Source organism: Cyanistes caeruleus, chromosome 5, assembly GCF_971803275.1.
Source record: "Cyanistes caeruleus chromosome 5, bCyaCae1.hap1.1, whole genome shotgun sequence".
NCBI lineage: Eukaryota > Metazoa > Chordata > Aves > Passeriformes > Paridae > Cyanistes > Cyanistes caeruleus.
This window is the reverse complement of record NC_141705.1, coordinates 29,513,207-29,538,178: the sequence shown is the minus strand read 5'-3', so window position 1 is coordinate 29,538,178 and position 24,972 is coordinate 29,513,207. Positions and strand designations below refer to the sequence as shown.

General features: G+C 37.8%; 1 protein-coding gene across 4 annotated transcripts in view; it reads left to right on the top strand.

Moving 5' to 3' along the window:
• The window catches only part of MTMR7 (myotubularin related protein 7), a 42,040-nt gene that overhangs the window by 3,164 nt on the left and 13,904 nt on the right, over positions 1-24,972 (top strand). For all 4 annotated transcript variants that reach the window (XM_086888774.1, XM_023925146.2, XM_023925145.2 and 1 more), the window contains exons 2-7: positions 8,294-8,416; positions 9,995-10,157; positions 13,749-13,906; positions 15,448-15,576; positions 18,349-18,483; positions 23,300-23,432. In XM_086888774.1, the coding sequence (XP_086744900.1) occupies positions 8,294-8,416; positions 9,995-10,157; positions 13,749-13,906; positions 15,448-15,576; positions 18,349-18,483; positions 23,300-23,432 (841 nt within the window). The remainder of the gene's footprint in view (positions 1-8,293; positions 8,417-9,994; positions 10,158-13,748; positions 13,907-15,447; positions 15,577-18,348; positions 18,484-23,299; positions 23,433-24,972) is intronic.

Below are 24,972 nucleotides of genomic sequence, written 5' to 3'. Positions count from 1 at the left end.
GCAAGATAGTTTAGGATAACTCTCCAAAAGCAAAATATGACAAACAGCTCATAACATTCAGAAAAAGAAAAATCAACAACACTTCTGAGAAGATTAAAAGCATATTTTATGAGCCTTTATGTGTCCAGATATGTCTGGCCATGGACAGGATGATAGATACAGAGCTCTGTAGATATGTTCATAGGGCAACTTCATGCATTGTAGCTAATCAGTTCCTTTATTTTATTTGTAACTCTTCATATAATTTGTGTTTGTATATTGGCAGAGGCCTATAATAAAGTCCTTATAATAAAGAGCACATCAGTTTATCCCCGGTGTACTAAGCGTCTTCGGTGGACTTAGCCCAGAAGTTCTTTTGGCTCAGTGTTAACAGAATACTTGGGATGACTTGAGTTGCTCGAGTGTTTTCATTTTTGTGATGTTACAGTGAGGTATTTCCTTTCAATGATGCTTCTCTCAGGCAGAATTTAAGATCTGCTCCCCCGTTAATCACAAATCTCTCTACCCGATGTATTGCTTCACAGAATAAATTTCTAGCATGTGTAAATGAGCCATGTGTTTGCTTTTGTTTTCAATCTACTTTCCATAATTCTTCCTTTTTTTTATGAAGTTTTATAACATGTACTTTTTCACTAAGTCTCTGTCAGGAAACCCATATAATTCATATCCACCTTATATATGACAATGTAAATTGCAAAATATTTGTCCAGGTGTCTATCCAGATCAATAGCAAAATTGAACCCAGCACGCCCAGTCTTTACTCTCCAACTACATGTTCTGGGTTGCTGGATCTCCACCTTTTTTATAAGGTAAGTTTGCATATTCTACCACTGCTCTCTGTGTCTTCTCTTGAGATAAGATGTGACATTTTTGTTCTCTATATCCAATCTACAATTCCTTTTGGAAAGGTTAGGTTTATTTCAGCTATGTAGAAAAGTGGGAGCAGCCCTGAGATGATATTTGGAAACACCTGGGGGTGTGGACTGGTTGTTTCCCCCGCTGGGAACGGGGAATGGAGTGCCACAGGCTCTTCACTGCAGTACTAGAGTTTGGCTAAGCCTTTGTTTAGTTTGCTACTTAGAAAAGGTAGAGGAGGTGAGGCTGCCATGGCCTTTGCCTTTTATTGGTGTTTTGGGTAATCAGGTTACAGCAAACATTACTGCAACATCTTTCAAGTGCCAAGTTAATTTTCTGCTTTTAGAGTATTGTGTGAAGGTGGTTTCTGTACTTTCCTCTAAGTGTACAGCTTAGAGCAGTGTGTCTTATAATTCAGCTGGTGTTTTCTAATTTCATTACTGTTTTCTCACTTTACATCATGGTTAAATATTGTTCTGGCTGTTCTGGGTCCAGTAATGTTTAATGGCTTCAAATATGTCATTCTACTTCACTGCTTTAGTCAAATGATGCATTAAAACATCTACATTAATCCTGGACACATTTCACTCTGATTTTGTGAGTTATGGATTTTTTCTTATTAATGGATCATCCTTATTTAGAATGTAATTTAGTTTTCTTTGGGTTCTATTTATTCCATCTTTGTGCTGTGAAACTTTGAGCCCAAAGGGTAAATATAATACAAGTGAGATTTGTAGTATACTATGCCAGAAAATGTTCTGTGGTAACATCAGACTGGATGTGGATAAAATGAAAACAGAAACTGCAGAAAATGTGCACATATTATGGGATTGGACTTAAAATATCTTTTTGGAATTGTGCTGTAAAATATTTGTTTTGAATTAGAGTCATCAAGCTACCTTTTTATTAATGAGAGTTTTGACTTAAACAAAATCTTAGCCATATTCTCAGTTCAGTCAGAAATGGTCAGAAGATCACACCGACCTTCATATTTTCAATGTGACACTCAATAAAGAGGTAGCTGGATAAAGTCACAAAACAAGCTCTAAAAATCATGGGTAGTCACGTATTTAAATTTGTTGTCTTGGTATTAATGTCCAAGCAACTAACTAAGCCTTATTCCACTTGAAAAATAGTACTGAAAATCATTAAGACAGCATGTCTGCAGGGTTTTCTTTGTTTTGGTTTGTTTTATACATAGTAGGAGACTGAGGTTGGAATGAAAGATTTGAGAAGTTAGGCTTTGGGGTGGTCAAGGCTGGAATCTCCAGGCTTGCTGTTAATGGGCCCAAGTGGGTGGTTTTTGAGTTATTGCTGTCTGTAAACTAAAGGAATCATCTATTTGCAATAGAGAATGCGCACTGACATTTCCTGCTGTGCAGGTGTACTCTGCTGAGAAAGACAGGTCCCTACCACCAGAAAAGGGAGTCCTACAAATCCATTTTTGATGCAAATCTCTCATGGCCTGCAGAGCTGAAATGGCTTGGTACTGCTGCTCTAAAATAGGCTGCTGAACAGAGCATGGTTTTAAACATGTAACAGAAAAACCTGCATCAAATAAGAGAGTTTAAAGATCTATTTCTTTTCAGTATCCCTTGGCTGCAGGCAAAATTCTTTCTCCCTATATATCTTTTCAGAACCAAATCTAAACAAATTTGGCAAATGTATTTACTGCCTTGAGGAAGCCCTATTTTTTCTAAATTAAAGCTCTTAGATAGGATTTTTAATAGAGTACACTTAATTGCTCTCTTCTCCTTTTCTAGATAAATGAGCTCTAATACTGACTGAAAGAGAAAACTTTATGTATGAGCCTTGTGTGACAATGTTGACACGATATTGTAATGCTCTATACTCTTGTAATAGGTTCTTGTTTACTGCTCCCATTTTGCAGCTGCTGCTCAGGTGTGACTGCTAATGTGGTGCTGACCTCACTCTCTTTATAGATCTTATTGTCTTAGCAGACAATAGTTTCCTTTTTTAAAGCCAAATTATTAGGTAGTTTGTTTTGCTATTATGAATCATTCTTTATTCTTTTTTTTCCCAGCTTTTTTCCTCCATTTCACTTTAATCCTTTAGAAAATTAAAGTTGTTTAGATTTTTCTTGAATATTTTTTCCCCATCCTGACAGATTTGCCCTGAGGAAACTTTACAATGCATATCTTAAGGTGTCTTTGCTTAAATTTAATAACTTTTGGCTTTGTTTGAGTCTTTTGACATATGCAACCATCTAACTTCATAGACTGTGCATTATTGTACTGCACTTGGGAGATCTTTTCAGAGAGGGAAATATAAAAGAGTAACATGCGTTAAGTACATTTTTTATGATTCTTATGAAAGAGAATAGAAACCACATGAAAAGGCAGCATCAACTGGCAATTCAGTTTTCTTTTATTCTTTCTCCAAGATCATGCAGAAAAGATCACTTATTGTATATTTTGTTTAACAAGTACAACACTACTATCTTTGTGCTGAGAAAAAAAGTAATAGCATTTGGTCTTCTACTTGTTGTCTTTTTTCACTCTCAGGAATTATGTTACACACATGGATGGCTGGGGTCAACCAGGGTGAAGAAAGCTCACATATTCCACTTGGCCTCAAACCACACCAGCTGTGCTCCTTTTTTCTCATTAGACTCAGGCTTTTGGCTTTCACAAGCTCTTCCCTTAGCTTTTGTCTGCCTGCAGTGCTGAGGCCAGTGAGAATCCTGTCATGAAGGATGGAGTTTCTTCTTGCTTTCACTCATGTGTGTAACCTCATAAGGAGCATAGGAAAGGCAGCAGAAATCCCTGCTAAGTCTAGGAACCCAAGGGGATGGACAAGAAGAAGCCTCTGTAGGGCTAAGTGTGTGCTTCTAGGGCCCAACCTTGGCTTTGAGTCAACTTTTTCAGCAGCAGAGAGGTTTGTGAAAGTTGCCTTTCTTTATCCTTCAAGAATCACCGAAACTCATTTGTACAGCCAAATTTCAAGGTACTTTATCAGCTTTTACATGAAGCTTGCTTTCACAGCTTGTTGTAGAGCAATGAATTTCAACTGTGAAGAGTAGAGAAGCTCCTGAGGATGTGGCCTGAGTGAGTGTATTCCCCGCTTACCTTTAATTGGCAGCTTTCTCCTGGCTGGGAGGGTTTTCTGGCCTTTCTCCTTCTTGGGATAAGGACTTAAGAGGAGACGAATTAGTCAGGGATCCTCCTAAAGGAGCAGGGAGCTCTTGGTGATATGGGAGCTGATCTCTTTTGTTCTTGGCTGACAAATGGGCTTTTCAGCTTCTTCAAGATGTCCAGTGATAATGGGCAGGTCAGTGATGACCATGGCAGAACTGGCTGTTGAAGTGTTTTGACTTCATGTTAGCTAATGCATAGGAAGCAAACACATAGACTTAAAACCTATGTAGTGAGAAAAAGCCCTTTGAGATTTCTTTTTTTCATAATTCAAAATTTAATTTTATTGGAAAATCCTACAGTAAAGACCTTTTGGTATCAGACAGCATGTCTGTGCTGCACTTGAGCTTTGCTGTGACAGGAAGCTCCAGTTCTGGCTAATCTGCCCTGCAGTTTTGCTTGTCTCTCCTTTCCCTGCTCAGTCTGAGCCTGCAGTCAGATGGATCCTGCATTTATTTGAAAAAGCTTTCCCATGTGGAACCGTGAACACCCTGAAATAGTAGCAGTTACTTCTGTGTTGTTTTGTGATGCTGACATGTTTGGAGACACTGAAACAGCTTAAAGAAGTGAGGATGAAAGTAGCATACTCAAAAAAGCATTAAAAAATAGGTCATGCAGTCAAAGCTTTTCAAAAAAGTTATCTAAACTAAAAATGAAAACAAATTAGGGTACATGAATATTTTTAGGAATAACATTTTGGCACGCAAACTTTTCCAAATGCTTTCAGGGTCATGTATTTGCCATTCTTCCTTAGGTGGGAGTCCCATTGAAACTGGTGGGAGTTATGCCTGAATAAAACTTTGGCCCATGATTTTCCCTAATATGACATTTTTTTTTGTTGAATAACCTCCTGGCAACCTTGCTTGTAAGTTATTTGTCATGTTTATTTGCTGAGTAAAAAGTGCCTTCCATCTGTTCTTAATCTGTGTTCCCTTTAACTTCTATTTTTGCCTCCTTTTTTCTGTCATCTGTGTTGCATTGGAAATAGATTTTCTGGGCAACTTTATTTATCTCCATGTAAGCAATTATAGTCATTGAAATAAATCTCCTGGTGGTCTTTTCTTTAGGCCTAGAAAACCACAGTTATCAGGAAAGGAAAAAAAAAAAAAAAAGAAGAAAAAAAATAAAAAGATAGTCAAGAGTTTCAAATTAATTATTTAATTTTTTGAAGTTTTACTTAGATGCCCCTCTCTAGACTTCCTTGGATAATGCTTTCCTTTTAACTCCTTGTGGTCTTCCAGCTCTCAACTTGACAGACTTGTGTTTTCAGATCTGATCTCTCACACCAGCTGTTCATTTTAGGTGAAGCACATGTGCATGCTCTCTATGCTTTTTCCTGGCATGTGTCAGTGCATACATAATTTCCTACATTCTCCAGTAAAGTCTACAGTTGTTTTGGTGAAAAAGTGGAACATTTTTTTAATAGGAAAAAAAAGAAAAATAATTATTATTTCTTTCTGATACAAATTTTGGCCATTAATGCTGATTTCTCAGCATGCTGTGACTTTTTAGGTAGAAAAACGCCTCTTCTTCCAAATAACTGTTGCAATGTGTGTTCCCCTCTTGTGGAAATGAACATATTCTGATCCCCTCTATTCCCAGACTCTCTAGGTTTAAAGACACTGCTGGACATGGTTTTCTTTTCCTGACTGGGAGACTGCAGAAGAAGAAAGAAGGCTCATTCTCTGAATCCTTTGATCAGCAGAATGGAATCTAAGATTAAGCAATGCCTCATTATACTGATGGACTAAATTTGTCATTAATAAATATAAGATAATAGACATAGGGGGTAGATCTTTACTTATGCATGCAGGCATGACTAAGAGTTACAATTGCTAGTTCTAAAACAAAACAAAACAAAAAAACCCCTCAAAACTAACCCGAACCCCACTGTGTTCAGCAGAGGACAAAAAAGCAAGCAATGTTTGAGAACTTTTAAAAACTAAATAAAAAACAAAACAACAAACATCACTATTCCTCTACACAAACTACACAAACCTGTTGTACATCCAACTTTTGAATTCTGTTTGCACTTTTGGCCTTTTCTCAGGAAGCAGACCTCACGCAGAATAATCAAAAGTGTGGAAGAGCTTGTCTGGAATAGCTTCCATAAAGGTCACAACTGTGTAAAGTTGGGCTCTTCACTCTTGGAACACGAGAATGGAGGGAAGGACCTGTAACAGCACAGTAATGTTGCACATTACTGGTGACAGATTCAAAAAGAGCAGGAGGAAGGGACTTTATTGTACAATGTATAGCTGAAATGGGAAGTTCACTCTCACAGGGTGTTATGGATGCAAATAAATTACAGATATGCAAAATGTTATTTAATGAAATTAATGCAATGCAAGCACCATTGTGGCTATTAAAAAGTGTGACCTCATCTTAGGAAGGCCCAGAGATGGGCTAAGATCCTAAGGGAGCATGAGTACATGCCTGCCTTTCACACTCTTCCCTTAGCTGCTGCTACTGTCTGTTCTTGGGAGACAAACTGCAGGGAGAGGTGAATTCTGATCTCCCCAGTGCAGCCACTGCATTTGCTTTGATGGAATCAGACTTACCACACAGCTCTTACTGCAACTGTTCCTATTCATTCAGATCCAACCTTTAATTTATTTGTAGCTCTGTATTAAAAAAAACAAAAACAAAACCAAAAAACAAACCCACAACCAAAGAGGAGCTTTGTTGGTTAGCATTTTTCAGTCATGGGGCTGTGATTGATGAGTGGGGAAATTCATCCCTCAGCCCTGTCCCACTGTGTGGGTGCCTGCTTTGCTTGTTTCATGGCCCATAGCTCACTGTGTTGCCTGGAGGGGGTGATGAGTGCCTTGTGCAAGATCAGTGCCTGGGCAGCAGAGGCCTTGTTGGCTGGACTGCAGTGTAGGGACCTTTCTTCATCCAGACAGTGCTGATTTTTATTGGTTTTATGGGTTCCTTTCAGAAGGGCACTGCCTTCATTTCTATTTTGTGTGATCCCTCCTCTTTTGCTTGCTGCTGAATGCTTTCTGGGTTAAGACTGTATTTCTTCCATTCCTTCTCAAGCCAATACATGACCTCTGAAGTAGATGGCCCTGGGAAAAGACTTCATCCATGCTTTCTAGCAGGTTTTTTTTTTGTTTAAATGAATTTAAATGAATAGCTTTATTTTTGTTTAAAACAGATTATAACTGGCCTTGAGGGAGATGACTCTGCTTTAATAATTGTTTGATTTTAAGCATTTTGCTCCTAAACTGGCTTATTTTCATTTTAAGGTTTTCTTTCCTACTGTTTTTAAAATAGTGCAATGTATTTGGAATCTGCATTGCAAACATGTAATTCTGAGATGCTGATATTCAGATGTTTTGCAGGAAAATCAACTAATATTAGTTTTAAGACTGTTGTAATAGGAGATCCATCAAATCCGTAGTAGCAAATTGGTAACTGTTTTGGGCAGGTTTTATCCTACTGACTATCCAACTTGTTGAGTTTTTATTATTCTAGTTTCTCAGTCAGAAATCAAAGAAACCTAGAATGATTTGTGTTCAAAGGGACCTTAAAGGTCATCTAGTTCCTAATAGGTGCCTATAGCACATGCCATATACAAAATACTAATGATGTACAAGTCACAAGCTGTTGATCTGAGAGCTAGTAACGTGGTATGGACTCTCCCATTGTCAGGAGTGCAACAAAGGGAGAATACCCATTTTGTGCCCAAGGTAGGAGAGCAGTAGAAATGGAGTTCTTGAGTCCCATTGAAAAGTTACTGAAGGCAAAAACTTGGTGACCTCTGCTGTCAGCCCTAACAGGAATGCAGGGACCAACGTCAAAATGTTTCTTTTAAACTCTTTTAATGTTTTTTTAAATCTTAGCAGAGATTTGCATGGGAGAAAATTTGCCTGAATGAGACCCATTGAAGAAAGACACTTCACCACTATCTCCTACTTATTACTATTTTAATTTACCTGGAATTGCTTGAATGGAGTTAGAGTTTAGCTGAAGGACAGGCCCTGCCTTCCTGTCATAGGGTCTTGCTAAGATGAGATCACAGGGAAGAACTCAAGTGAGAAATTGTCTTCAGAAGTGTTAAATAACAGGTTTTTGGATACAGAGGTACCACAAGAGAGGGGAAAAAAGGAACATTAAGCAAATCTGGAAATAGATCACATAATATGATGACATTTTCTCATATGGTTATACTTCTTTGATACAATAGACAAAATGTGAACATTGATCTCTCACTATTGAGCTTTCTGTCATAGCCTAATTGTTTCTTTTTCTTTTTCCTCTGTCACTTTTTTGTATAGGTGGAAAATGTTAGGTTACTTGATCGTTTATCTTCAAGAAGAGCCGTGGTGGGAACCTTATATTTAACAGCTACCCATGTCATATTTGTGGAGAATGGTTCTGAAACTCGCAAAGAAACCTGGGTATGAATTTTTACTATTTCAGTTAGCTGTAAGTGCATAGTACTTTACTGATGGTAATTTGAAAATTACTTCCAAATCACTTTAAAAGTAGCTAATTAGTTCATATGGGTGCTTTTATGAGGCCATGTGAAGTTCCATTTTCAAAAATTTTCAGTGGATTCTAGATATTACAGTATAGTAAGAGGAGTAGAAGGGCCTTCACTATATGAATAGCAGATGTGATTGACTGAGGAACAGCTGCTGTAAACTGCACTGTTGCTCCTGTCATCCAGGAAGAAAAAAAGAGAAATTCCTTGAATGTGAACTGCTTCCTTGTCTCTGTCAATTCTTGGCCTTCTCCGTGACTTCTAGCGTTGAATCAGTGTTTTTGTTGGTTTAATGCTTTATTTTTTTTATAAAGTATTTTTTATAAAGTATTTTGAATTAACTGTTTTGATTGATTGACAGCATACATTGCATTTCTTTGTGGTTTAACCCCAGCCATTGGCCAGGCCCCATGCAGCCACTCGCTCACTCCCCCAACCAGCAGAATCAGGGAGAGAAGCTAAAGGGTAAAAGGTACAAAACTCATTGGCTAAGATAAAGACAGTTTAATAGGGAAAGCAAAAGGCACACACACAGGCAAAGCAACACAAGGAATGAATTCTCTGCTTCCCATGGGCATGCAGGTGTTCAGCCATCTCCAGGGGAGCAGGGCCCCATCACAGTAACAGTGACTTGGAAAGGTGGATGTCATCATTCCAAATGTGCTCTGCTTCCTGCTTCCTTCCACTTTACATACTGATCATGATGCCATATGGTCTGGAATATCTCTTTGGTCAGCTGGGGTCACCTGTCCTGGCTGTGTCTCCTTGCAGCCCCCCATGCACTCTGTTTTCTTGCCAGCACTGCAGCAGGCCTTGGCTCTGTGTGAGCAATAACAGCGCCATCTCTATATTATCAACCCCGTCTTCAGTGCAAATCCAAAACATAGCCCCATGTCAGCCACTGTGAAGGAAATTAACTCTATCCCAGCCAAAACAGCACACGTGTACAGCTCTTGCCCAGTGTCATACATTTGAAAATCTTTTATGTAGCTTAATTATGCGCCCCTTGTCCATTTTTGCATTAACTCCATCTTCCTTTGATCCCACTATTCCTTACCAGATTTTTTATTGTAATATTTCATCTGATTTGATGCAGTATTTAAAACTATATCAGCATTACCATTCTACCCATGAGGAGGCACAATATTTTAGCCTTATGTAACTGGTGCTGGTTCATCTTTTCACTGTGCCAATAGATGAAAAGAGCTTTGACAGCCACTAGCTTACAATAAAGCAAACAACAAGCTTTGGATAACATGAGCAGGCTAATATTTGGGCAGCTGAAACACTCCAGAAATTCCTCTTTGTCTGCAGGTGATGTATCAAGCTGCTTGAACCTGAAGCTGGAAGATAGGAACCAAACTACAGGAGGAGGAGTGTGAGGGTTTTCTGAAAGAGTAGTGGAAGCTACTGTGCCTGCCATGGCACATCATAAATAATTACTTTTCTTCTTAAAGATTTGACTAACAAAACTCTTTTCAATTCCCCTCAGGTTCTCCACAGTCAAATTTCCTCTATTGAGAAGCAAGCCACAACTGCCACTGGATGCCCATTACTGATCCGCTGCAAGAACTTCCAGGTCATCCAGCTGGTGATCCCTCAGGAACGAGACTGCCATGACGTTTACATATCTCTGATACGTCTGGCTCGACCAGGTATGGGCAGAAAACAGTGCAAAAATCAATCTTCATCCTGAAGAGAGAGAATTTAATGGAAGAAATGTATCTGTGCATCTTTGTCCTTTGCAGGTTAAGAAATAAAGGTTCAGTGGAGATGTGTTAGGAGAGAAATATTGATATAATCATTTGTGGAGCAGTGAAGAAAGCTCATTATAACAAGCAGTTCACTTCATAAAGTATGACATGAACTTCCATTTACTAATACTCTAGGGCATCATCAACCATAAAATATATTATAAAGCTATTTTATGTGCAATTAATTTTCTGGATGACTTGTGTAAATGTAAATTTAGGATAATATTCTAAATTCAGGTAACATTTATGTCCCTGTTGTAACAAAAAGTTTACAATATATTTAGTGGTCCTGTCAAGATTTCCATTTTGACTTTTTGTGCTATGCAGAAATTCCTTTAAATCAGTGAAAGGTTATGCAGCAAGTAGTTGTTTTATTTCACTGGGCTGCCTGTGTTTTGACCTATTATTATCTATTATCTTATTGAATATGCCCTCCATGCTTCTGAATTCAGTTCAAGATCCTTTTGAAACCTTTCCCCTTTTCAATGAAAAACGAAATGTTGTGCCAAAGCCCAACGTTTGATTGCCTACATCATAGCTCCTCATTGTGCTCTTCTAAGACCCAACTGACAAAGCTTCTGGACTGTTTATTTTAAACTATGACTTTAGAAATATAACACCAACTTTTTTTTATTATTATTTTAACAGTATTCAAAGAAATTGTCGATTATAGTCTTTACAAAGCTGACAACTGGCTTTAATTTTATTTTTCTTGTCAGAAGAGTATCAATTTTATCTACTGTGTAGAGGGGAAAAAATTTCACAGTCCACCAGCACAGCTACAAAACTTTGTAAAGTACTAGTGGGAGCAGTAATACTATATAATTAGCAGAAGTAACTTGGTAAGTAGCTGATGCAGGATGAAAGTAATCAGAGAAATCTAAAAGGATTAGAAATATTCAATCAGTGGTTCTGCAGATGAAAATCTGGATTCATTCCATGTACCTCAGCTGCAAGTACATATATGCTGGAAGGCATGTGATTCTGTAATCCTTTTCCTTGGAGGTAGGAGGATGTATGTGTGCTGCTATGCACCAGAATGAGGAAAGGAAGAGTAGCTGAGGACCCTGAATACAAGTTTAGTGACTGACTGCAGTGGACAAGATGGTCTGAGTAAAGAAGATGCAGTAACAGCACTGTAGAATTAGCTCTTTGCATAGTTTAGCTGCACAGTAGTTTTCCTTCTCCAGCAAACTATCGGATCGTGATTTGAGACAGGATAAAATCTTGCCTACCTACTCAAAATTAGAAGGCTCTGACTCAAGCTGAGTCATTTGTACCTAGCTGAGTCATTTGTACCTGACAATGCTCTTCTGTGTCATTTTGTCGGGGCACGAAGATTTACTTTCTTTAGGTAATATGGTTACTCAGCATTAGAAGGTATGCTTTACTTCATGAGCAGATCATTTGACCTATTCAGGCTCTACTTTCCATTCTCTGCCTCTTCTTTTCATTCATTCCTGAGAGAAGCTCATGTTGTATACTGGCTTAGCACGTTCTATGCTATCTGACGTCCTAGTTACACTAAAGGTGAAGGTTATGCTTAATTTTATTTTTACTTTTGATAAGGTAAATCTGTCAGCTGAATTTGGCCTTTCTGCTTAATTAAGCCATTTTGTAAAACAAGCTGACCATAAGATATTACATGTTTAATAGCAGGATTGCAGATGTTTATGGCAAAATTACTGAAAAATTGGGAAAGGTCCTTTAAGTACCGGCAAAGATGTGGTAACTGACCTTTAAGCAACTGACCACTAATACTTGAACATATTTTTTTACTACATACAGATACCATCAAGTGATAATACTTATAATGTTGAAGCAGAATTCAGTCATAAATAACCTGGATACATAAGTAGATTTTTAAAGGCTTTCCTTGTTCCTGTGAACAGCTGGACCGTTGGAAAGAAAACTCATGTGCTTCTGACAACCAAGCAGTGAAAACTGGAACTCAAATTGCTACCAAAGGCTCAGCTTGGATTTATGGATTGTGCTAAAACTTTAAGTTAACAGATAATAAACCAGACTGTGTTACTAATTTGTGCCATGCCAGAAGTTTGAAAATAGACTATACAGAAGGAGTTTAAACTGCTGGAAAATGTGAAAATTGTTCTCTTTTTTTTTTCCTCCCTACTCAAGACTTCATTGATTTTCAGTGTGTTCCTGACAGAGTTAACATGAAGTTTTTTTCTTTCTCTTCATACTTTTGTGTGTGTACGTATACAATCAATTCAATTTAATGACATTTAAGAAGGCAAAACTTAACTTACATTAGACCTTTAGAGGACTTAATCAAAATAAAAGTAAAGATTCCTATAGAAAAAGATGGGAGCCTTATTATTATTATTGGGGAGATGTATTTATTATTTTTATAGCTGTAATTTCTGTTCAGTGCAGAACACAGCAGTGGTAAGGTTCTGTTATCAGAAAAGCAGTGTAGTATTTAAATTTACTGATTGTAGAGCAAGTATATCAGTGAAGAACTATGAACTCAGAGAGGACTCAGCTTGTGATTTACTTCAGTTCTAAAGTTTAAGATCTGTTGATTGGAAAGCTTTAAGGAACTTGGAGCAACAGAATGAAATATACCCTTGTGACATAGTAATATCTAAGGTATCAACGAGAACATTAATTTCAAGTTGTATGCTGGATGGTTACTCATGTTGGTAATAGCTGGGATTCAATGGCAGTGGTGTCTGGTTGCCACTGGGCACCAGGAATAAGACACTCATTAAATGCAGATATATTCCTAAAATAAGTTAAAAGCTCCAATACCACCAAACTTTGATATACAGTACATGGTTGAGGGGGACAGGTGGCATAGCTACTTAAACAACTTAATGATAAAATGATTAATTAACACATGGTTATTTTATGCTATTACATCATGCGTACCTCAAATGCATTTGCTAATAATTCAAGGACAGGATTTTACAGTCCACAAAACTATGATTTCATTGGATCTATTGGAAACCTTCCTAATTAGGGACAAAGTCTACTGAGTTTTTTTAAGTTTTGGAAGAATGTGCTGCATAGTCCATTGTTCATATCTTTTTTCTTTGCCACAGGATAGATGTTACATTAAAAAAGGGAATTCTAAACTACCTCTAGATAGCAAATTCTTTTGAAGAACAAGTGCTTACTCTGGCACTGACTATAACTTTCTTTGGATGAAAGCCTATTGCTGACATTTTCTCTGTGCTGGGAAGGTTTTTACAAATCTACTGAAGACTAGCAGAACAGTGTATTTTAAGTAGCACTTCTATAAAGGCACACACATGGCAACATATACAAATAACAAAACAGCATGTACTTTGAAAGTTTTCCTGACAGTAGATATAAACCAGGATATGTGCTTTTGTGAAGCAAAGTGTATTCCTTGAAAGGAAGCTGCATCAAGGTCAATGCCAAGTTCTGGCTTTGAAGTGTGCCTTCAGGATGAGAAATCGAAAGTCATTTACTCTTTCTGTTTCTTTGCTTATTTTTTCCCAGTGAAATATGAAGAGCTTTATTGCTTCTCCTTCAATCCAAAATTAGATAAAGAAGAACGAGAACAAGGCTGGAAGCTTGTGGACCTCAATGAAGAATACAATCGGATGGGTGTTCCAAACAGCTATTGGCAGATTAGTGATGTAAACAGAGACTATGGAGTGAGTTGCTGTGATTTTTCTGTTACAGGGGCTGTGTGTACAATAAATCAGCAGCCTGGGTGAGGAGCACCAGCAGTTCCTCTACTATTTCACATAAAATGGCAGACAGAAAGTGAGAGAAAGGATATGTCTTTGTTTAACAGATGTGGAAATGAAGAGCAGAAAATAAGTCCACTGTGTTTTAAATGTTAGAGTTCAGCTGCCTGGAAAGAAGTTTAAGTCATGCCTAAGGTTATGGGTGTGAATAAGAATTTCCCTGATATGTAGGGCTACGTAAAATTACTATGTAGTCATTTTAAGAAAAATAAGTGCTCCAGATAGTGAGCTTGGCAATAATTTTTCCTCACTGTCTGTTCCCACACTCATTTTGAGGCATCTGTGATTGACTGTCAGTGTTTTTCACAGTCATTTTATAGGTCATATATCTTCCTAGCTCCCTGCTGTCCTACCTCATTTGGCTTTGTACTATTAAAGACTTCAGAATATTAATTAATTGTGAGAAATAATAACCAAGACATTTTTGAAGAAAGTTTGTCCAGACACTCTGTTGCTGGAACATACCCGCGTTAAGGAGGGACTGTGACATTCTCAGAGAAGACTGAATGTGCTGTCAGGGTTTGTTTTCTTTTTATTAAAGTGAAAAAATGTGTTAAAATGGAAAAAAAATGTCTGACCTCTTTTAAGATAAAGTGTAGGAAAAATGTCATCATGAATAAAATCCAATTTACCACAACAGCAACTGTAACAACAAGCCCTTCCTTTCCTTTCTCCTTCATTATTTATCTCTTGACTCAGAAAATAATTTCTTCTTAGGCATCCTTAGTGCTTTAGTCACCTCAGAAAGTCGAAGGGAAATACTGAATATCCTTTTGACCCCAGTCAGAATGCTATAGACAATATCAGGAAAGGGGATTAAAACAGGATTCCATCTCTAGTCTCACTTGTCTTCAGAGGGAATTTGGGGCTTTTTTTTGCATGCCCATTGGGTTCCTCTCAGAAGTGGTAGGCATTGTCAGGGCTGCTTGCCTTTTGGTAATTTCATTTCAAGTAGCTTAATTTCTTGTCTCCATGTCCCTGCTTTTGTCCTTTTTTTTTTATTATCAAATTTTCTGAAGAATTTGGCTGTATGACCCTTCCCATTATTGTCCCCTCCCATGAATGTCTGAGAGCTTCACCCACTCCCATCCTTAGTCCCAAATTCTGCTGCAGAGGATACTGCAATTGTAAATACAACCTTGCTATATGTAATGATAAATCTTGTCTGGGATGAATGTATGTTAAATCTGTCTGTTCTCAACAAGACATGAATTAACACTTGGAAATACAGACCTTCAACCCTTTTGTTTAAGTTTTGCCATCTGTAAGTTAGGATTAATACTTTCCAGCTTCAAAATACTGTTTTGAGCAATGCCAGTGATATGTATGCAATAATAACAGACTATTCCCTGAAGTTTAAGTTCCTTGGTATTTTGCTTTTGCTGTGGAAATTTCTAATGCTACTTGTACTTTGTAGACCAAACAAACAGAGTTTCCTTTCACAGGTCTGTGACTCCTATCCTACAGAGGTCTATGTACCAAAGTCTGCAACTGCACACATCATAGTGGGCAGTTCTAAATTTCGCAGCCGAAGGCGTTTCCCAGCTCTTTCCTACTACTGCAAGGATAACAATGTAAGTGTGAATCTGTAAACTCAAAGTGTTTGCTTATTTTGGCCCGAGTATCACAATTCTTCTAGTAAGGTTTTGCAAGACAAAATCAGTGTTTATTTAATTTTAAATAAAATATTACCATTGGCATGTGGTTAGTACATTAATAGATATTTAATGCAGACATTTAAACCCAGTTTCATCATCCAGCTAACACAAAAAATACATGATCTTTGTATCACAAGGAAGTGGAGTAGTGCAAGAGGCCCTGAGATGCAGGTGGTAGAGTGAAGGCCAGTAGCAGGCAGCTTAGTAGCTGACTGGGAGGAGAACAGAGCAACTTTGGATCTGGTAGCTTGAGAACAAGTTGAGGAGGTGAAAAGCTATACTTGCATCATTTAGAGAATCAGGAGCTTTTCAGGAGAAGATCTGTGAAGAGACACAGAAAGGATGGATATCTTATCTACTAAATTTTGGCTGAGATGTGGTTTTGCTGAAGAGACTCTCCTTGTCTGCAAGAGTGAGGAGTTCCACCTTCCCCTCTCCATAGCAAACATTCTCAGGGCTGACTGAGCAAGGAACTGCTCCCCTTGTCTGTAGCCATTTGGAAAAAAACCTTGTACCTATTTGCATTTCTGTTTCTGGCAGCTGAGGTGAGCAAGGAGACCCTTGGACTGAAGGACCACCCAAACTGTGTGCTTTTACATTAGTATGCCAGCCCCTTAGGGACTGGCTTAGCTTAGCTGTCATTACCAGTTAGGAGAATGGTGTCCCCTTTGTACTCTCAAAGGATCTGTGTGACTCCTGCTTCAGTCTAGAGTGGCAATGAGAGGTTTTCCATAGCACTGGGGATGGTCAGGACCTTCCAAGAGACAGAGCTGCTCTAGGGTTACAAGGAATCTGTGGTGTTTGACACGCAGGATGAGACATGTTTCTGCAGAATGTCACAAGCACGAATCATAAGCTACAATTTCCATGTAAATCTTGCCTTTTCAGCAGCCCTTATCATAGATTTAAGCTTCAGAAGAAAGGAATGAGACATTATTTTTACTTCTTTACCCTGCATTTCATTAAAGCATTGCTCCCATAAAGATCTATGAATTTTACAAGAAAGTGGAGAATAGGAAGATTTAAATAGTAAACACAATCTCTGCATAAATTACATATTATTTTATACATTTTGTTAGGGTCATATTTTTCAGAGTTATTCACTTTGCATTATCAACTATGTCCAAATATAAATACCTAGGATTCAAAACACTTGGACATTTCCAAATCTCAGTGAAAGAAAAGGTCTCAGGGTCAGGTAGGTTACAATATATAGTAATTCAGTTGGATGAGTTTCATGTTTCAGCCTGAATGTTTTCCCTGCTGTGGTTGAAGTTCAGGTTAACGTAAAAAATACCAGGATCTGAAATACTGTGTTTACTCCTGGATCCTTTATAGTTTAAAGAGCTAGGAAAAGCAGTGTTGGAGGAAATAACTCCTTGTGAGTTTGGGGGTTGCCATGAGTTGCCAGTAAATAGAGTAAAGGGGTAAGATTTAACAGCAGTTTGGGAAGAGCCTGCTGCATGTGGAGGAGGCATGTACCACTCATTCAGTCTTTCATAGACAGAACTTTCACATTGCTCCTTTGTCCTGACAAATTCAGTGGTGATGTGACACCTCCATGTCTTATACAGTCTGTGCGAATGTGATAAGATCAAAGTCTGGAATTATCTGTTCAGCTTATGCAATAGCATGTAATAAATCACTGGAATATGTACTGTTCAGAAGACTAAACTAATTAACAAGAACCTGTTTGGAAAACCATTAATGAAGTATGAACAGGGTCTCACACAATTCTGGGTTTCTCTCTTAAAGACCTCTACTTTACTAACTACTGATAGTTCAAAGATGTAACTGAAGAAATCATGTCCTTTCTCACAGTAATAAATAATCTGTAGGTCAGTCTGCACAAGTTATGACCTTCAGCAGGCAGATTTTCTTCATGCTTGTTCTCAGTGCTTAGAAGGTTCATATATGATCCCCTTGCTTTCTAAAAATGTAGCTGTCTGCCTAGCAAAAATAAAAATCTCCCTGTCCACCCATCTCACATTTTGTTTCTTCTTTCCTGGTTTCATCTGGAAAGAAGGTGATCTTGATGGGGCTGTGGAGAAACTCTCTTGCCTGCTTCAGTAATCCTGTTTAATACAAGTGCTGCAGGAGTCTGACCCACTTCTTACACAGTGACGTCTTTTTCCAACAGCAGTGCTAAAAGTACACACTCATTGGTGATCTGGTTGCATGTTATACATTTTTGTTTCCTGGACTCATGCTGTCAGGCTGTTTAGTAAAGCAGGCACTGGTGTAGGTTGGGTGTAATTAGTCTTGTACCTGGTAAGTGTGAATGCAAAGAATCTATTCTTTATGTTATATCAATGTTCTCACGATTTCAAGGCTGTACTCATCCTCAGGATTCCACCTTTCAGCAGTTATTCCACATTAGGGAGATACAATACTTAAAATAGCTCTAAAATTTGGATTCAAGACTAGACTTGGGCCAATAGGGTTGTATTGCTTTAATGCTTCCTTGCCTTTTTAAAAATAATGCATTTATTAACATATAATTAAAAATAATGCATTTATTAATATGTCATTAGTTTTACCATTCTGCCTTTCTCATGTAATTGTATAATTTCTCGTGTAACATCTATGTAAACATCTAATGATCTGGTTTTGTAAATGCTCCTGGATGCTAAATAATTTCTACTTTATAATTATGTTAGGTGTTTTTGTTTGTCTGCTTTTCTGCAGGCCTCCATATGTAGAAGCAGCCAGCCTTTATCTGGCTTTAGTGCTCGATGCCTTGAGGATGAACAGATGCTCCAGGCCATTAGAAAAGCCAATCCAGGAAGTGATTTCATATATGTTGTTGACACTCGGCCCAAAGTAAGTACATTAAATTTCTTACATATAGCAAGACTGAGTCTGGGTTGAATGCATTATGGAAGATACACAACCTAAGTGACGGATCAAGTCGCTTCTGATCCTAGCTGCACCTATGTAACTCCACAGGTACATGAGGATTTATCAGGGGAATCTTAACTAGGAACCTTGACCACATTATTATCTTTGAGAGAATTCTCTCCTTTACACTGAACCTTTCCCTTTTCTTGTTCTTAGCAAAATGTCAAGATACAGAAAAGTAAATAATGTGTAATTGTAACTGTTTACACACATAAAGGAGCTATCATGTAAGTGTATTTCTGATGAGACTGGCAAAAAATAATTCCCATTATAAGACTTATTTTTTGTAATGTTTGTAATGTTGCAAACCTCTGTCTGCTTATACTGTAATTTCCCATGCATGATTTCTCCTGGAAGTGAGAAAATTCCAATGACCTCCGCACAAGGCTAAGGAAAGACAAGTTACTGAGATCACAGAAATGGATGAGACCTTTAAATATCTCCAGTAGCAGAATATCTTTGGTGATTTTAAGAGACAATCTGAAATATGATAAATAGTGACATCAGATGCCATATCTATAACTGATTAAAAACCTCTGGCCAAGATAAAAGCTTTCGAAAAAAATATGCTGTGGAGAAATATAGAAACTCAATAATGACCTAGAAAAGGTTGGAAGTTAAAAAAAACATTGTGTCCAAATTTTCATGCAAGGAAACAGCTCAAGATGATAAAGACTAGAATAGACTACAGTGTCTGCAGGTGAGAGTAGGGATATGTTCTTTCTTATACCATCAGCAATTTTCCTCTTGAAGTTATCAAAGCCTCTGAAGAAAAGAAACTAAAGAGGCAAATCTCCACAAAATCCCCTGTAGGTACAGGATTAGCTATAGCATGGGAAAAGGAAAAATGAGAATAAATGTTTGAGGGAAAGGAACAAGGAATCTGTTTCATTATCCAGAGATCAGAAGACAGGGTCTGAAAGAGCAAGGTGGGTGAAACTGAGAAACATGAGAAATGGAGTGAGGCAGGGCAAACGGCAGAGCTGGAGCAGATACGGGGAACCTGCATGGCTGATGACTGAAGGCATGAACATTGGTGGGAAGGTGCTGTGGGTGCTCACAGCTCTAATGGGAGGCCGTAGCCAGAAAATGAAGGCCTTGGCAAGTCTCAATGACCCAAGTCATACCAAGGGCTGTGTAATCTGATAACTACTTTGACCTTCAGTTCCCCTTTTTTTTTGGGAAGATGAGGATGCTACTAGCTTACTTGTGGTCCTGAAGCAAGTGAATTGTGATGAGCACTAGGAAAGGATTGGTACCATTGTGTTCATAAGGGCATTAGAGATGAAGTACAGATCTAGCTGCCTAAATAAAGCTTGTTTACAGATTTTATGTGTAGTAATAGTTACAGCTTGTTTTCTGTCTGATGGTATTAGTACTCTTCCCCATTTAAGGCAGTCTTTGACTGCCTTAAATAGGATTTATTGCTAATGACTTACTGACCTGGCTATTAATAATGTTTACTAGATAATAACAGAAAGGAGCAATCCTTTAATTTTTTTCTGGCAAATTACTTTGAGACTTCTGTGTGTAGTGAAAAAAGCCCATACTTCGTGGAGGGTGCGGAGAGACTGAATTAGGCTCATTCAACAATGATTGCCAGCATATTTCCAGCAAGGCTGGCTTCTTCAGGAGCCAGTCAGGAAATGAAGACTGTTTTCACTTAACTGTTTTGTGATAAAAGGTTTTGATGTAATTTGTACACCAGATTCCTACTTCTCTCTGTGCAGCAAAAATGGTCAGATCTACAAAGCTCCTGTGATCCCAGATGCCAAATTTGTTACAATTTTGCACCTGATAATACATTTATAAGTGTAGAGCATATAACAATGGATAGATGTCAGTGGAAGCAGTTCCTGGCATTTCTCAGGGAATGTTTAACAAATGTAAAGAGAAGATACCAAGTCTGGTGGAAGGCTTCCCATAGGTGTCTAAAAAACTATTTGCCTCATTTCTCATAAGAACCAGTTTCTTGCAAAGATCATGAATGTTGATGGATCCTTCAGTTCAACATTCCCAAGGGCTCTTCCCTCATTGTGCTTGATAATTTTCAAAACAAAAATTTTGTATGTGGAAGAAAGCTTTGTTTCCTCTTCATTTAGATATATGAGGATGACCAAATGCAACTTTACTTAAGCCACTGTCATTCCTCTGTGTAATCACAAAAGAAGCTATTGCAGACTTACTGTTTGTGACTAAAACACATTATTTCTATAATCTCCATAACAAGACTTGACTCAGTTATCTTCCAGATTAAAGAAAATGCCAGGAAATCTTGCAAGTGGGGTATTTTACCTTTACAGGCTGTATCCTCATATTTACTGAGATTAATCAGGAACAAGCAGAATTTAGATTGCTTCACAACAACTACTTTAAAAGCAACAGATGGAATTTTGGTAGATGATGTGGAAAACTTGTTAGTAAATATTGTGGCAGCTGCAAAGTTTGGCAACTGACAGTATTTAAAATAAATGAGTGTCAGAAAGCCTTGAAAATTTAACCTTGTATTTATTTACTTTCAAAGAGTACTATTTCAGATTGCCCTTTAAGAAAGGATATTTGTGATAAAATTGCTCTTCTGCAGGAACAGTTAATGGTATTTATGTGCTGAGTACTAGGTTAGTTAGAGGATAGATGTTTTTCATTTAGAGTTTCAGAGGTTTGTGGTGGCTGAGACTCATGTGTACAGATCTTTCTTTCTGAAGCTATAGACTACTGCAGATAGAGACTGCCTCTTTTTGTTTATACAAGAACACTGATGTCAGCTTCAAAAGAGAAAGATTAGGATTCAGTAGATAATTTATATCTTCGTAGCAAGTCACACAGAGAACTCTGTCCTTAGTTGACATGCTGTTCACAGGCTGTATCTTTTTTTTTGTTGTTCATTGGTAGTCAAAATATCAGTAGTCTGCTGGTTGATAGACAAGAATGGAGTTTTTTGTTTGTGCTCTTTCCCAAATTGCATACTGCAAGTTAAAAGAAATTTTTCCCAAGATTCTTATAAATCAAAAATGTTGGTGATTTTCCCAGGTTCCTGTCCAGAGTGTGGTTCCTTCTGTTGTATCACAAAATTCATGTGATGTTTCAATTCCTAATGGTGGTCCACAAATGTAACTTTTTAGCTCTTTCCTTTGAAAGTTAAGATACCAGGTTTGGTCCTTGGAAACCTATTTTGACATAAAACATAAAAAAGCTAGGCCTGTTCACCTTGGTTGGAGGGAAGATGGCATCAGACAATCAGTCCCCAATTGTGTGTATTGGCTCCAAATTAAAATTGAATATTGGGAGTATGTGTGTTTGGGGTAGAAGATGTCAGAAAAAGAGACATTCTTGTATATCCCATGATGCAATTAGCTCAGCACTAAAATACATTATTGTGAGTTTCAGATGTGACCACAGAATCAGTGAATCAATAGTACTGCCCTCACTATTGGGAAATAAACTGGAGACAGAATTATCTGCATAGCCTCTTGTCCCCTAGGCAATGCCTAAGAGAGACTTCTTTTGCTTTTTCATGAGCATTGGCTCCCACTGAAATGAAGATGAGTCAGTTTTTGTCCAATGGATGCCTCATGAAGTCTATATCCTTCATTATTTATTTCTTAAATCTTTCCTGAGCAGAAGCTGTGAGTTGTGCTTGGAGGCATGGAGGTTCTGCCACTTGAGCTGCTTTATCACTCTCAGAGCCTTCATATTTCTTGGGAAGTTTGAAGGTCCCTCAGCCCTAGAGCATAAATTTCACACAAAAGTATCGACTGCATGAAAAAATAAAATTTCTTTCCATTGCACAGTGTAATTTTTCTATAGGAAATTTAGAAATAAAAGTAGATAGGTACTTGATAAAAGAATAATTTAGTTTAAAAGACTTATAAAAGTAGAATTACTTAATTATTTTTTACCATTTCTAGTTTTCAGCCCAAAGATCAAAATTTGGCATAAGGAGCTTGGCAAACAGTTTTCCTTCCCACCCAAGGGTTCTGAAAGGTGGGACTATAACCATTAACCCCACCCTTAATTTTATGCTTGAGAAAACTGAACTAAAGAAACCTTCCCATGCCAGGAAACAAGTAACAGATTTGAAGACAAAACTTCGAATTGGAAGTATTTTTGCTGGAGCACAGCAACTCCTTTGATAGCAGTGCATTGCAGATGAAAATATTTGCGGTAATGCTGTCAATTCAAATATTTTGTAGTCTCACATCACAAGAGCCAAATTAGTATAAAATTAGGAAAAACAACTCCAGCTTCATTATTGCAAGCTTCAAAGAAGTAAGCTGTATCAGCTTTTGGATGATTTGAGCAATAAGATACAGTAACATGGTCAGCTCTACAGCTTGCGCATGCTATGAGCCAGTGGAATGGCAGATGAGACACTGCCATCTCCTGGGTACATTCCGCCAGGAAACATAATGCTGATCCAGTATAAAATCAAAGCAGCCCTTTAAAATCAAAACCTTTATGCTCTTGCAGAGGAATCCTGCCTAAGATGTGGGGGTTGTGTGCTTAACCTCACTCATGAAGTTTCACTCGTGGTGTGTGAGACAGGGATATCAGAGAGTCAACAGCCTAGTGCCCTGTTAACAGATCCCCAATTCATAGCGCCTTGTGTTGACACTGTGACAAATGCTTCCTATTTGTGCCTGACTTAAACCCCTCTGATTTATTGCTGTAGTCCACAAGGTTTGTTTTGAAAAGATTCTGCTACTGGTTTTCATCCAATTTTCCCTATGTGTTTCAGCTCAACGCAATGGCAAACAGAGCGGCAGGGAAGGGATACGAAAATGAAGACAACTACTCCAACATCAAGTTTCAATTCATAGGCATTGAGAACATCCATGTTATGAGAAATAGTCTGCAGAAGATGCTTGAAGGTAATGTTCCTCTTCATTGGAAACTAGAGGAAATAATCGATTCTTCTGTCAAAGAAATCAGAATAATTGCTCTGAAATCAGCAGCAGTGAAAAGGAGTATGGAAAATAATCTTTACCTGTTGCAGCTGCATGCAGCTGCCTGCTGGCTAATGGGACTTGTGCAATGGAGCAGAATGGCAAATACTGGTTGGTGATTTCTTAATTGTGAAAACACCTTGTTTCCTGGCTGAAATCCAGATATCATTTAATGATAAAATTAATTTTAATTCCATGCACCTTACTGCTACTATGTCTTTTTTTGAAATTTACATTTTGATGGCAAAATGAAAAAAATCCCTTATGGCTGACTAGTGGAAAATACAGATTGATTTTTTTTTTAAAGCTCAGAAAAACTATGGTGTGATTTTTCTATAAGGTAATCAAGCATTTTAGACTGTGAATTTTAACAGAAATTTACTCATGCCCTTTAAAGAACATACCACATTGGGTCATGTAATGAAATTCACAGCCAATGGGTGTAACAATTCTTCACCTTCAATATCCTATGGAAAGTAATAACAATTGCCTTATAAATACTTAGCAGTATATAAACCAGCAAAGCTGTTCTGCCATTTCATATTTGCAGTACATAACTGTTTAGAGGTCATAACTGAGAGAAGAGGAAGGATAAATAAACCATCCTTGGCCCTCAATGGCTTGTTGATTTTTAGTAAGCAAATAGGAAATAGTGCTCACTCCACCATGTCTCTGTATTTACCTCATGTACATCAACAACAACTACCATCACCTCCCAGATCAGTTGATCTATCTTACTCTTGATTTCATGCTCTGCCCATGCTCTTTTACTCTTCATCTGTCTCCCATCGAGTGCATGAAAATGTAAATTTGAAATCTAAGAAAGGCTTAAATTTTCCATGAGAGGGAAGTCATGCTCTATTTTCAAATTAGAGCATTTTATGGAAACCAGCATTAAAGTGTGATGGAGGTAAAACATCCCCTCTCTTCATGAGAGTTTTCTTTGTCTAAGGGTCTCGGGTGGGAAAAGAGAAGGATATTTTGTTCAATAGGAATTCTTGTTTGGCTAGGAGAGAGGCTGGGTGAGTAAACAGGTCCCTTTATTTGTTCAACTCAAGACTATCAAAGTTAAAATTGTAAACAACTGGTCAGGCTGCATGGGAAATGCTGTGTATAATTTTTGAGCCAAAAGTTCACAAGACCAGCCCATGACCCAAAGTTGCATGTAACAAGGTAATTTCTAATGTATTTAAACCTTCAGGCTGCTTGGAGGGCACAAATTCTTAGCATCTACTTTCAAATAAACCATATGGTTAAAACATCTGCTTTTTTACTGGGTTTTATATTTGCTGTGTTGAAATCTCTCATGTAGCAACTTGACTGATAAGATTAGATAAAAATCAGAGAAGTTAAGAAATTTTTAAAAGAAAAATCTTATGACTTTTAGTGTATCAGGACTTTCCTTATTTAAGATGCTATGTAGTTTTTCCATTTGTATGTGTCTCTTCCTCCTTTTTCTGGTGAC